A 13,899-nucleotide genomic window follows, 5' to 3' on the forward strand; every position below is an offset into this window, starting at 1 on the left:
ATATGAAAGTAAAAGTGAGTGAAGATATCATGATATTACTACAATAATATCGTGATAATATCGCAATAAATTTATTTTTAAAGATCTGACATTATTTACCTTTTAAATAGTTTTCTCAATAAGAAGATTCATATAGGTGATATTTTCAGATCACCACTGATATCTGTGACTATGCTTTGAATAAGTCATTCTAATTTGTAATATATTCAAGGGTAACTGATGCTGGATGAATTAGGACAAATCACAGAGCTGTTGTAAATGACAATTTCCTTCAGATCATTATTTTGTATCACTGCTGAGCTTCAAGGAACTTATGAATGAATGCTCTGTCTGTCTGTCTGTCTCTCTCCACCGCCACAGGTTATATCTTATACATGCATTGCTTTTTTTCCATCATCATCATCATCTCTGTTGATTACCATAAATTGTCGTATTTATAAATTTTAAAAATATTGAATGCTTTTCACTGTTCTGGTTTAATATTTATACTCCATAATCCATTTTAAAGTAACATAGTTTACTTTTCTTGTTCTTCATGCAGAGGGAGTATTTCAAACAGGGAAAACTGGAACAATTTAGACAGATTTTGGAGGAAGGATCAAGTCCTGGTATACATCTTTGTTCATTCACATGGGGACACTTACATGACATAAAAATTTTAAAAAGTGATGTGACAATTGTTATATGATCTTCTTATTGGATGCAGTAGCTTTAGTCATTAAGCTATCCCGTGCTATAATGTTTTGTTTGTCTTGCAGAAATCGATGAATACTATGCTGATGTACGATATGAAAGGATTGCCATCTTAAATGCTTTAGGGGCGTATTATAGTTATCTTGGGAAGATTGAATCTAAACAAAGGGAAAAGGAAGATCACTTCAGTTTGGCAACTCAGTACTACAACAAAGCATCAAGAATAGACATGCATGAGCCTTCAACATGGGTTGGGAAAGGTTGATACTCTTATCTTGTTTAGTTACTTACATCTTGCAAAGTTTAGGGCCAAACATGTTTTGTGGACATTAACCTTCTCTGTTTTTTGTTTTTCCTTGTTGGACTTCAGTAAGTTTCATCAATTGTTATCAGAAGCTTCTTTGAATTTCTTAAGCTCATATCAGAAGTGTGAAAAAACATTCTACAAAGCTTTAGAAGCGTGCTTCCAAAGAATGGGATGCTTGCTTTCTCTAATATGAAATTGAATGACCTTGATACTGGAAATCTGCTTTCCCAGCTAGAGGGATTGTATTTTTCTTTTAAAAATCATGCCTTCTTTATATAACCTACATACTTGATGGGTATTTCTTGGTAAAATGCCTAAAGAAATGCATTCAATTCCTAAATGCCTCTAGAATGCACACACACGTTAGCTTTGAGCAGAATTGCATGTTTCGTGCCTGAAGTGAATGGAACAATGGCCATGTACTTTGTGTTGTCAATGCCAACCATGACTGTGGTGTGATTGCTTTAGTTCATTTCAGATCCTACTGTTGCTTATTGGGGCTCTTGGGCCTTGTCTAAGATTGAGCTATTCAATGGTGCCAACTGAATATTTTGTAGTTTATAGTTATCACATTATCATGTGGAAGACCCAAAATGAATTTCTTTTTTGGTTCATATCGCTGACCCCAATTGTTTTGGGATGAAGGCGTAGTTGTTGTTGTTGTTGTTGTAGTTATCACATTATCAAGGTAAATATGGTTCAATATCTCTTATTGTACTGCCTGTGTGATTGATTGACTACTGTCAGCTGGTTAATGCTTTTTTAATATATAGAACCTCCATTTCCAGGACGCTGTAAGAAGCTCCATGCCATTGTTGTTGAGAATCAGCGAAAAAGTCATAGGCTTGCTTTGACTGGCTTGCAATGTCTTTTCTGTTTTCTATTTCATATACTTGCTTTTAATTTCACCTTCTTTTTCATAATTAGTAATGGTAGCCACTCTCTATTTTGTTCATTGAATTGCAGAAACTGGCACAATGTTGTTTGTGCTAGTGTAGTTAAAATGATCTCAGTGTTAGTTTTAGAGAATTCACCAGAAAGTGTTCACAATGAGTGAAGAATGAAGCTAAGGAAGAAGAGGCTGCTGCACAACCAGGCGCCGTCAGACTTACTGCCTGGGTCCTATTCATTTAACCATATAAAGAGGTAGGGTTACAAAATATAAGGGGTCGATTGACTCGATTCTACCCCTGATAAAATACAGAAAATTACAACTGTAACAAAAACTAAAGACGTCACATGGATCTGGATCTGGATTAAAACAAATCCAGTCTGATCCATCCAATCTCCTTTTCTTTCACTCTCCCTCAAGTTGTACATGGTTTTGAACCATGGCCAACTTGCCTTTTAAAGCCCAAAATCTGTCCTTCGTGAGACCCTTGGTAAACATATCTGCCACTTGCTCTTTTGTACGGACAAAGAGAGGTTCTATTTCCTTGTCTTCAACTTTCTGTATGATAAAATGTTGATCAATCTCAATATGTTTTGTCTGACTATGACAAATCGGACTGAAGGAAATGTTGATAGCACTTTGGTTGTCACACAATAAGAAAGATTGCGAAATGGGTTCTCCTATCTCAGTTAATAGATGCCGCACCCAAGTAGCTTCAGCAGTCGCAACAACCATCGCCCTGTACTTGGCCTCTGTGCTAGACCTAGCAACCGCTTTCTGTTTGCAGCTGCTCCAAGACACTAAGTTTGTTCCAAGGAAAATACAGTAACCTGAGATAGACTTTCTGTCATCTGGATCTCCTGCCCAATCAACATCAGTGTAAATAGTAATTTCATGAGCACTTGCCTTTGTCAAATTTGGTTTATATACAATCCCATCTCCAATTGTTCCCTTTAAGTAGCACAATATACATTTTACCGCTTTCATATGACCAGTACGAGGCTGATGCATGAACTGGGAGACTTGATTGCCTGAATATACAATGTCAGGATGGGTAAATGTAAGATATTGTAGCATTCCCACTATGCTACGGTATCCTGTTGGATCTTGATACAAGTCTCCATCTTGTTCACTAAGCTTCTGATGCAAAACACTAGGAGTACTGAGAGGGCGGCAATACTTCATCCCTATTTTGGTAAGAACATCAAGAGTATATTTGTGTTGGCTTAGAGACGGTTTTGCTTTATCTCTGTCAACTTCCACTCCAAGAAAGTAACGTAAAACTCTAAGATCTTTCATCTTGAATCTATGACCCAAATGCTTTTTAATGTTCTCAATATGACTCCTGGAGTTACCTGTAAGAATAATGTCCACATATATAAGGATGGTAACAACAAACTTTTCTCTAAACATAAAAAGGGAATGATCAAAGGCTGAACGACAGAACCCATGCTTTTGTATCTCAAGAGAAAAACTCTCAAACCACGATTGTGAGGCTTGTTTCAATCCATACAAGGCTCTTTTCAGCCTACAAACTGTTAAAATGTATCTCTCTTTATGTAAATATTTACATATATATATATATAAAGAGAGATACATATACATATATATATATCACGTATATATGTATATGTATCTATCTTTATATATATATATGTAAATATGTATGTTTCTTTTTGTTTCTTTTCTTTTCTTGTAAAACCCACAAGGGTATTTTAGTCATTCACCTTTTGCGCATATTCATAATTATGAATATGCTGTAATTCTTTTTGCTTTTTCACTTTTATTCTTTTTCTTTTTTCTTTTTCATTTTTTGTCTTTTTTTTGTGTTGACTCAAAGTCAACTTGGAGGGCTCAACACTAGCTGTTGAGCCTCTCCAACGGTTAGAATTCTAACCGTTGGAGGGGCTCCGACAGCTAGTGGAGCCCCTCCAAGGCTTCCTTTCTCATTATAAATAGGGGAGTTCCCCCTTTGTAATACTTACTTCTTGGAGCTTTTGTTCTCCAAGCTTCTCAATAAAATTCTTTATATTTTGTATGCCTTTGTGCATTTGAGTTTCTTTATTGGATCTTTGTGTGCATTTGTTCTAAGTGTTCTTGTGCATTTGTGCACATTGGTGGTGTTGTGCTTATCGCACACTTTATCTCTTTTTGAGATATTCTCACATGGTATCAAAGCTAGGCTTAAAGGAAAAGAAGATCGTGCTCTTTTTTCTCTTCGTTGGAATACCTCGTAAAGCATGCCATTAAGTTGTGGTGGTTGAAGTGAAGACTCGGCTCTTCATTCTATATTTTGGAAGCTTCCTACATCAAGAAGGGACTCATTTCGCATTGTGGTACGCATTTATTTCTCTTTGTATCCTCTCTAATGGGCGAAAAGGATTCTCACTTCTCTCTTGGCTTCAAATTAAATGAAACGAATTATCATGTATGGGCCGGGAATATGGAGGCCCATATAAAAGGAAAGGGTCTTTGGGGATATGTTCAAGGAACTATTCCCGAACCCGTACCAAAAATTACTACCCTTGACAAAGGGGAGATCAAGGTTCTTGAGGGAGAAAAAAGAGAAAAGGCTTTTGAAGATTACAATAAGAAGCATGAAGAATGGAAAATGAAAAACTACAAAATACTCTCATGGTTCTTCTCTTCGGTTGAGACCAAAATTAATGCCAATATTCTAAAGTTCAAAAAGGCATGTCAAGTATGGGAATATCTTGAAAGAATGTATACTTCAAGAGATTTGTCCCATAAATACTATCTCCAAAAGAAGGCCTTAACCCTTCAACAAGGAGAAATGTCCGTTAGAGAGTATTTCGCCGAGTTATCCACTATTTGGGATGAGCTTGCCCTCCAAGAACCCAAATGGAGTGGTGAGGCTATTGAATTGAGAGCCAAACAATTAGAAGAAAATCATTTCTTCAATTTTTTAAATGGGCTTAGACCCGAGTTTGAACAAACTAGATCCTCTCTCTTGTCTTCTTTCTCTTCCCCTCCGTTGGAAGATGTGCTTACCAAATTAAGTGGAGAAGAAACTAGATTGGGAATGAATAAAACCAATCTAAGTGTGTTGGCCGTCCCCTCTAAAGATGAGGATGAGGGTGCTTATGCCGTCTCAAGACCGGGGAATAATGTTAAAATCTATAAACTCCCTCATTTTAACAAAAATCAAGGAGGAAGAGAAAATGGTGGGCATTATGGAAGGCGAGATTATAGTAAGATCATATGCCATTTTTGCAAAGAACCGGGTCACATTAAACCGGTATGCCCTAAATGGAAGAAGATGGTGGCTATGTCTACTACTTTCCAATCAACCAAGGAGGAAGGTCCTTCTACTTCCAATCATGCTACTTTGGCTCTCAATCAAATCATGGAAGCTCTTCAACCACTCCTCAAGGGATCCGTTTCTAGAGCCGCCATGACCACCTTCTCTCCTCCCGGTAAGACTCTTTGGCTCTTAGACTCGGGTGCATCCTTTCATATGACTCCAAATGTTTTTTCACTTTCTAAATACTAAAAAAATTTGTCACCCTCTTTTGTCTCCACCGCGGATGGGGCTTCTCTTGAAATAAAAGGAATTGGTGATTTTGAAAGACAAGGTTTTTTTATTCCAAAAGTTAGATTTATACCAAAACTAAATTTAAATTTGCTTTCCGTCTCTCAACTATCGGATCATGGGTGTGATATCAAATTCTCATCAAATAAATGTTGGATACAGGATCGCCGGTCCGGGAAGTTGATTGGGGAAGGCTCTAGGAAGGGAGATCTTTATCTCATGGCGTTTCTTCAAATTCCAAAAACCTCTTTTTGTAATGTTGCCCAACATAAGGATATAAATGTTTGACATAAACGCCTTGGGCATTCAAATATTGTCAAGCTTTCGTATTTACATTTTGCTAAAACCTTATGTAAAGACAATTTCAATTGTAATGATTGCATTCTTGGTAAAATGAGAAGCTTACCTTTTGGACAAAGAACTATGTTTTCAACCAAACCTTTCGAAATTGTGCATTCGGATGTATGGGGACCGGCACCCGTTGTGTCTAAGGGAGGTTTTTCATATTATGTTATTTATGTGGATGATTTTTCAAGGTATAGTTGGATATACTTCCTCAAACATAAACATGAGGTTTTTTCTACTTTCAAGATCTTTCACATGTTAATACAAAATCAATTAAATAGTAAGTTACAAATTTTTAGAACCGATTCCGGGGGAGAATATCTCTCAAATGATTTCAAAAGTTATATTGAAAATAATGGGATTGTTCATCAAAGGTTTTGTCCCCAAACTCCCCAACAAAATGGGTTGGCCGAACGTAAACATAGACACATAATTGAAACTACAAGAACTTTACTAATTTCTCAAAAAATTCCAAAAAGATTTTGGGCCGAAGCGGCTCTTGCATCGGTTTATCTCATCAACCGACTTCCATCCAAAAACTTGAATCAAATATCTCCATATGAAATCTTGTATAAAAAAGAACCCGACTACAATAGGTTAAGAATTTTTGGTTGTAAATGTTTTGTTCTCACCGATAAGAATGATAAATTATCTCCCAAAGCTATTCCTTGTGCTTTTTTGGGATATTCGGAAACTCAAAAAGGGTTTAGATGTTATGATATTAAAAATGATAAACTATATGTTTCAAGAAATGTAACCTTTTTAGAAAACATAAGTGGTTTTGAAGAACACAAAAATCATGAAGATAATGCCGATTATTCTTTTTTGTTTGAACTATTATCTAGAAATGAAGATTTTTTTAGCGATGATGAATTAAAAGAGAATGAGGATATAAGTGAAAGCATTCCTCAAACCATTCATGATGAAGAAGAAATGATAAATGAACCCATTACCTATACTCATAGAGATAAAGGCACTTTTAGAAGTGCAATAGAGAAATATAGTGATCTTAGTGAATCTTCCAACAATTCTCGAAGAACTGAAAGATCTAGGAAAAATCCTTCTAGATTTATATCCTATGAGTCTTTTTCTCCAAAACATAGGGCATGCCTTAGTGCCATTCACTCATATCAAGAACCTAGAAATTTTAAAGAAGCTAAGGAAATGATTGAATGGAGGGATGCCATGGACAACGAACTTAGAGCCCTCAACAAAGCTAAAACGTGGGTTTTTCAATGTCTTCCAGAAGGAAAAAAAACAATAGGATGTAGATGGGTTTTTAAAGTCAAAACCAAGAGTGATGGCACTCTCGAAAGATATAAAGCCCGTCTTGTCGCAAAAGGATATAGTCAAGAATACGACATCGATTACGAAGAAACCTTTGCTCCTGTTGCACGAATGGTTACTGTAAGGTGTTTGATCACCATTGCATCTATTAAAAAATGGAATATTTACCAAATGGATGTTAAAAATGCATTTCTAAATGGGGATCTTAATGAAGAAGTCTACATGGATGCTCCTCCTGGTATGAACGTACCAAAGGGGAAAGTCCTTCGTTTGCAAAAAGCGCTTTATGGTTTAAAACAAGCCCCTAAGGCTTGGTATGATAGATTTAATGATGTAATAGTTCAAAATGGTTTTTTCTCATGCTACACTGACACTGCTCTGTTTGTCAAAAAGTCTGATGCAGGAATTGTGATTTTACTGTTGTATGTTGATGATATGTTGATAACAGGTAGTGACATAAAGGGCATCAGAAACATTAAAACCACTTTAAAAGAAAGGTTTGAAATGTTAGACCTGGGGTATCTGACTTACTTTCTTGGTATCGAGGTAGCCTACTCTCATAGAGGCTATTTTTTGTCTCAAACTAAACTTGCCCGTGAGATTCTTGACAGATCAGGTATTACTGATGATAAAATCTGTGAGACCCTTGAAGTTGTGGGATCAAAAATGAAGATCGATGATGGGAAACCTTTGGAGGATCCTACCCCCTACCGGCAACTTGTGGGATCTCTAATGTATCTTAGCATCACAAGGCCGGACATCTCTCATGTCGTGCATACTGCAAGCCAATTTCAGCATGCTCCTACATCCGTTCATATGAGTGCCGTTCTCCGAGTTGTCAGATACTTAAAGGGAACTTTAAACAAGGGAGTTTTCCTTTCCTCTTCTTCTGAGTTGAATTTAATTGCATATACTGACTCTGATTGGGGAGGTGACCCAAATAATCGTCACTCCACTACAGGCTTTTGCATTTTCTTAGGTGAATCCCTGATCTCATGGAGATGTAAGAAACAACAGAAGGTGTCTCTATCATCCACCGAAGCAGAATATCGAGCCATGGCGTCTACAACTATGGAGATTGTCTGGATTCATCAGTTGTTGCAAGACATGGGGATTCCAATTCAAGAACCCACAAAGTTGTGTTGTGATAATAAGAGTGCAATCTATATTGCTAAGAATCACACGTTTCATGAGCGGACAAAGCATATTGAGATGGACTGCCATTATGTCCGAGAGGCATATCTACAAAAAGTCATCGACCTTCCTTATGTAACGTCAGAATATCAGTTGACAGATTTCTTCACCAAGGCGCTTTGCTTTCCAAGATTCAACTTTCTCCTTAGCAAACTTTCGGTCATTGTGCCCTAAGTTTGAGGGAGGGTGTTAAAATGTATCTCTCTTTATGTAAATATTTACATATATATATAAAGAGAGATACATATACATATATATATATATATCACGTATATATGTATATGTATCTATCTTTATATATATATGTAAATATGTATGTTTCTTTTTGTTTCTTTTCTTTTCTTGTAAAACCCGCAAGGGTATTTTAGTCATTCACCTTTTGCGCATATTCATAATTATGAATATGCTGTAATTCTTTTTGCTTTTTCACTTTTATTCTTTTTCTTTTTTCTTTTTCATTTTTTGTCTTTTTTTTTGTGTTGACTCAAAGTCAACTTGGAGGGCTCAACACTAGCTGTTGAGCCTCTCCAACGGTTAGAATTCTAACCGTTGGAGGGGCTCCGACAGCTAGTGGAGCCCCTCCAAGGCTTCCTTTCTCATTATAAATAGGGGAGTTCCCCCTTTGTAATACTTACTTCTTGGAGCTTTTGTTCTCCAAGCTTCTCAATAAAATTCTTTATATTTTGTATGCCTTTGTGCATTTGAGTTTCTTTATTGTATCTTTGTGTGCATTTGTTCTAAGTGTTCTTGTGCATTTGTGCACATTGGTGGTGTTGTGCTTATCGCACACTTTATCTCTTTTTGAGATATTTTCACACAAACATGTGTCTGAGGGTCCTTTTCTGCATATCCAACCGGTTGCTCCATATAAACTTCTTCCTTCAATTCACCATGTAGGAACACATTTTTGACATCTAACTGATTCAATGACCATCCATGTTCAGTAGCCAAAGATAGAATGATGCGAATGGTTCCCATTTTTACCACAAGACTAAAAGTCTCATCATAATCCTGCCCATGCTCTTGGGTAAAACCCTTTGCAACGAGCCTGGCTTTATACCTCTCAATGCTGCCATCTGGTTTACGCTTGATTTTATATACCCATTTTAATCCCACAACATTGCGATCAGCTAGCCTAGGAACAATCTTCCAACTACCACATTCATGTAAGGCTCCCATCTCTTCATTCATAGCTTCCACCCATCTCTTTGATGTAACAACTTGATAGATTGATTTTATATACCCATTTTAATCCCACAACATTGCGATCAGCTAGCCTAGGAACAATCTTCCAAGTACCACATTCATGTAAGGCTCCCATCTCTTCATTCATAGCTTCCACCCATCTCTTTGATGTAACAACTTGATAGAATGTAGTCGGTTCACTCTCCTGTTCTAGTGAGGCAAAAAATAATCGAAGATCCATAGAAATTTTTTCATAACTAACCCACTTTTCAACTGGATGTCGAACTTTGCTAGACCTTCTTGGACCAGACGATTCATCAGGAACAACAACCGAAATGCATGTGCTTGGGCTTGGATTTGGAACACTAGTATCACGTCTCACATATGTAATTCCACTGAATTTATTTACACTTGGATCTGTTGAATGATTGCTATCATTCACTTCTGCCGCATCAGGAGGTAATGATTCTCGTGTGCATTCTGATAAACAACCTTCTTCTGTATTAGCAAAAAGTTTTGCATTCAACCAAGGATGATAAACCTCAGTATGTGCTGCCGATTCTTTCAAATGGAGGGTTTGATTATCAAGGTCCATCTCGTCAAATATAACATTCCTTGAAATTCTGATCTGACCATTTGAAGAATCGTAACAACGGTATCCCTTGTAGCTGTCGTCATAGCCAACAAATCTGCATTTCACTGCCTTTGCCTGAAATTTATTTCTTAAGGAACGATCAATATGAACATAACACACACACCCAAAGGCACACATATGATTATAATCAGACTCAACTCCATATAGGGATAAATAGGGTGTTTTATCTTCTAAAATCGTCATGGGCAACCTATTTATCACCTATGTCACAGGGACTCGGCTAGCAGGGTGCCACATCCGCGTCGACGCGACTCGACGCGGGTGCGGTCAACCTGACCTTGGGTGTGTTGACCGCACCCAGGGTCATTTTGGTCCTTTTTTTGTTTTTTTTTTAAAATTTGCCCTATAAAATGGGCTGCGGATGGTCCATTTTTTTTGTTTTTTTTTTTTAAATTTTTGCCCTATGAAATAGGCTGCGGAATTTAAAAAAATTTTCTGGGGCGGAGGAGGGGGCTGCCCCCCTATAACCCCCCGCCAGGGGCGGACCCCCGCCCGCTGACCGCGCCGTGCCTGGGGGAACCCCCGGACCCCCCATATATATATATTTACATTTTTGCCCCTGCCGCACCCCCACTCCTGGGTTTTTTGGAAGTGCCGAATCCTCGCACCCGCACCCGCACCCATGTGACATAGTTTATCACATAAACAGTCGTATGAAAAGCCTCAGTCCATAAAAAGATGGGAATTCTACTGTCATGTATCATACTCATCCCACTCTCAACAATGTGACGATGCTTCCTTTCCGCAACTCCATTTTGCTGAGGCGTGTGTGGACAAGAAACTCGTCGATTTATCCCATTACTTTGAGGATAATCAATGAATTCTGTGGAGGAAAATTCTCCACCTCTATCACATTGAAAATGTAAAATATTCTCAGAATTGTTTTTTGACAAAAGAATGAAAGGAACAAAACAGCCCAAACACTTCAGATTTATGTTTCATAAAGAATATCCATGTATATCTAGAATAACTATAAAAAAAAATGAGATAATAACGAGAACCGGATTTCGACACAATTGGGGCAGGCCTCCAAACATTAGAACATATAAGCTCAAAAGGTTTTGAAGCTCTTTTATTGATGGATTTAAAAGGTAATACATGACTCTTGCAAATTTGGCAACTAGAACACTTTTTGACTACTCGACTCTTGTAAACTAGACTTTGGTAAGACACCATTTGACACAAGTTTTTCAATAAAAGAATTACCACAATGACCAAGACGTGAATGCTAGATATTTGGCTTATTACATTTTGACAGACTCAAAAGAGACTCAGACGACGGACATGGCGAGGATGCAAAACTGATGAGCTTCGAAGAAGAGGGACAAATAGACACTGTAGGATCTTCCTTGAAGACATACATATTTTCCTGTCGCTTCCTTTCAGCGAACGTCTCCTTCGTGATAAGATCCTTCACATAGACAAAGAAGTGAGTAAATTCAACAGAAGAATGTGTATCATCAACAAGTTTAGAGATAAAAACAACATTTTTTTTATATTAGGTGCATGTAACACATTGGACAAGTTGACAGAAGGATGAGTCATGGGAATAGTAACATTTCCAATATGAGAGATGAAGTGCTGGGATTCATCCTCAGTAACTATACTATTACTTCCAAAGTAGGGGATAAAGTTTGAAAGCTTACCAACATCTCCAGTGACATGGGCTGCTGCCCCCTGAGTCCACATACCACACACCTTGATCATTCTGCTTTAAGTTAAGCCCAGAGAGAGCCACCAACATGAGTTCTTTCACTTCTCCACTGACTTTCACTGTATCTGATTCCTTTTTAGGATCTCCTTTGAGTTGTTTCCCTTTATTTTGGGGGTTGAACCAACAATTTGCTTTAACGTGACCTTTCTTGTTGCATATAAAGCAAGTGGAAACAGACCACTGATTTTGATGGACTGGAATAAAAGGTGAAGGAGAACTAGGCATAGGAAGTATACCTCTTCCACCATAATAACCTCTTCCTTGCCCACGCCCTCCCTGAAAAGTAAAACTCCCACGTCCATGGGCATTGCTAGTGTTAGTCATGAGAACATCATGTGTAGGAGCCAATGTTAAAGATTCTTCATAAAAGCCCTTGAGACTCATCTCATATTGCAGAAGCTTGGCACGCAGATCTTCAAACTTTGGTAATTCAAGCAGGCAAAGTAATGATGTGGATAAGACATGATATTTCGGGCCTAAACCACTGAGAGCTTGTTGCACCTTTTCTTTATCTGTTACCTCATGTCCAATTACACCCAGCTGATCACAAATATTATGCATTTTGTTTAGATACTCCATCACTGACGAGGAACCCTTTTGTAACAACTAAAACTGACATTTAAGATGCAACACACGTGCTTCAGATATCTGAGAGTATGTGCGAATAAGCTTATCCCATAATTCTGCAGCCGTACACTCATCTGGGATTCCGATCAACACTTCTTGAGAAAGAGTTGAAGTAATGTAGGCAACAAGAACCTGATCCTTTTTCATCCACGCAGTATAATCTGGGTTTCTGACAACCTTAATGACAACAACCCCTTTTTCATCCTTCTCCTCTCGAGAGATGAATTCTGGTGGTATTAGGACTGTTCCATCAAGTTGACCAACAAGATCTTGACTCTTAATGACTGGTAGGATTTGCCTCTTCCAAATTAGAAAATTCGAATTTGTAAGCTTTTTAGAGACAAGTTGGTTCAGGAAACTTGAAAAAGGAATAGAGATTTGAGAAGATGAATCCATTCCAACGACAGGCAAAAAGGGGCAAGGAAAAATCAGAGATATTCTGCCTTTGCTGCAAACAAGAAGTCACGGCAGAATGAAAAGAAAGTAAGAGAAACTCTTACAAACTTTGAAAAGAGAGAAAAAAAATCAAGGAAGATAGAAGATTGAAGGAAGACAAAATGTCGACAGTGCAAGAAACAAATTTTAAGAAGTCGACCAAGGGAAAAGATGGAAAAGGGAGGGGATGTCAGATCTGTATATTTTTTTTTACGTCAGATCAGATCTGTTTTGCTTCAAATCTGTTCTCTCTCTCTCTCTTTTTTTTTTGTTTCAGATCAGATCTGTTCCTTTTTTTTTCAGATCAGATCTTGCGTCAGATCTGATTGACACCAGCCAAGAAAGAAGATATATATATTTGGGGAAGATTTTGGATGAAGAGAGACTAAGAAGAATGAGGTAAGATGAAAAGAGGAATCAGATCTAGAGGTTTGAAGAGAGAGATCAGAAAGAATAAAAATCTGAAAGGGAAGAAGAGACGATCTTTCTGGTCATTCCTTCTGGAGATGAAGTCACAGATCCATGTCTAAAACTTGCTCTGATACCATGTTAGTTTTAGAGAGTTCACCAGAAAGTGTTCACTATGAGTGAAGAATGAAGCTGAGGAAGAAGAGGCTGCTGCACAACCAGGCACCGTCAGACTTACTGCCTGGGTCCTATTCATTTAACCATATAAAGAGGTAGGGTTACAAAATATAAGGGGTCGATTCTACCCTTGATAAAATACAGAAAATTACAACTGTAACAAAAACTAAAGACGTCAAATGGATCTGAATCTGGATTAAAACAAATACAGTCTGATCCATCCAATCTCCTTTTCTTTCACTCAGTTATAGCTTAATTATTTGCAGTAAAATATGCCTCCTTGGTATCTTCTTTATCTCCTTTACAGTTATTCCAATCTAAAATATCACAATATTTTCCAACCTACAAGCTGATCCATTCTCTAGTTATCCTATTCCAAGATCCTAAATAGAGGAGTAAAGGTAATCTCACCCATTTCAAGTAGGAA

General features: G+C 37.6%; 1 protein-coding gene across 1 annotated transcript in view; it reads left to right on the forward strand.

Moving 5' to 3' along the window:
- The window catches only part of ELF8 (binding protein), a 153,145-nt gene that overhangs the window by 59,606 nt on the left and 79,640 nt on the right, over positions 1-13,899 (forward strand). The window contains exons 5-6 of the mRNA XM_090005197.1: positions 542-608; positions 759-953. Coding sequence (XP_089861323.1) covers positions 542-608; positions 759-953 — 262 coding nt within the window. The remainder of the gene's footprint in view (positions 1-541; positions 609-758; positions 954-13,899) is intronic.

This window comes from Nuphar pumila, chromosome 4 (assembly GCF_984573655.1).
Source record: "Nuphar pumila chromosome 4, dmNupPumi1.hap1.1, whole genome shotgun sequence".
NCBI classification, from domain to species: Eukaryota; Viridiplantae; Streptophyta; class Magnoliopsida; order Nymphaeales; family Nymphaeaceae; genus Nuphar; species Nuphar pumila.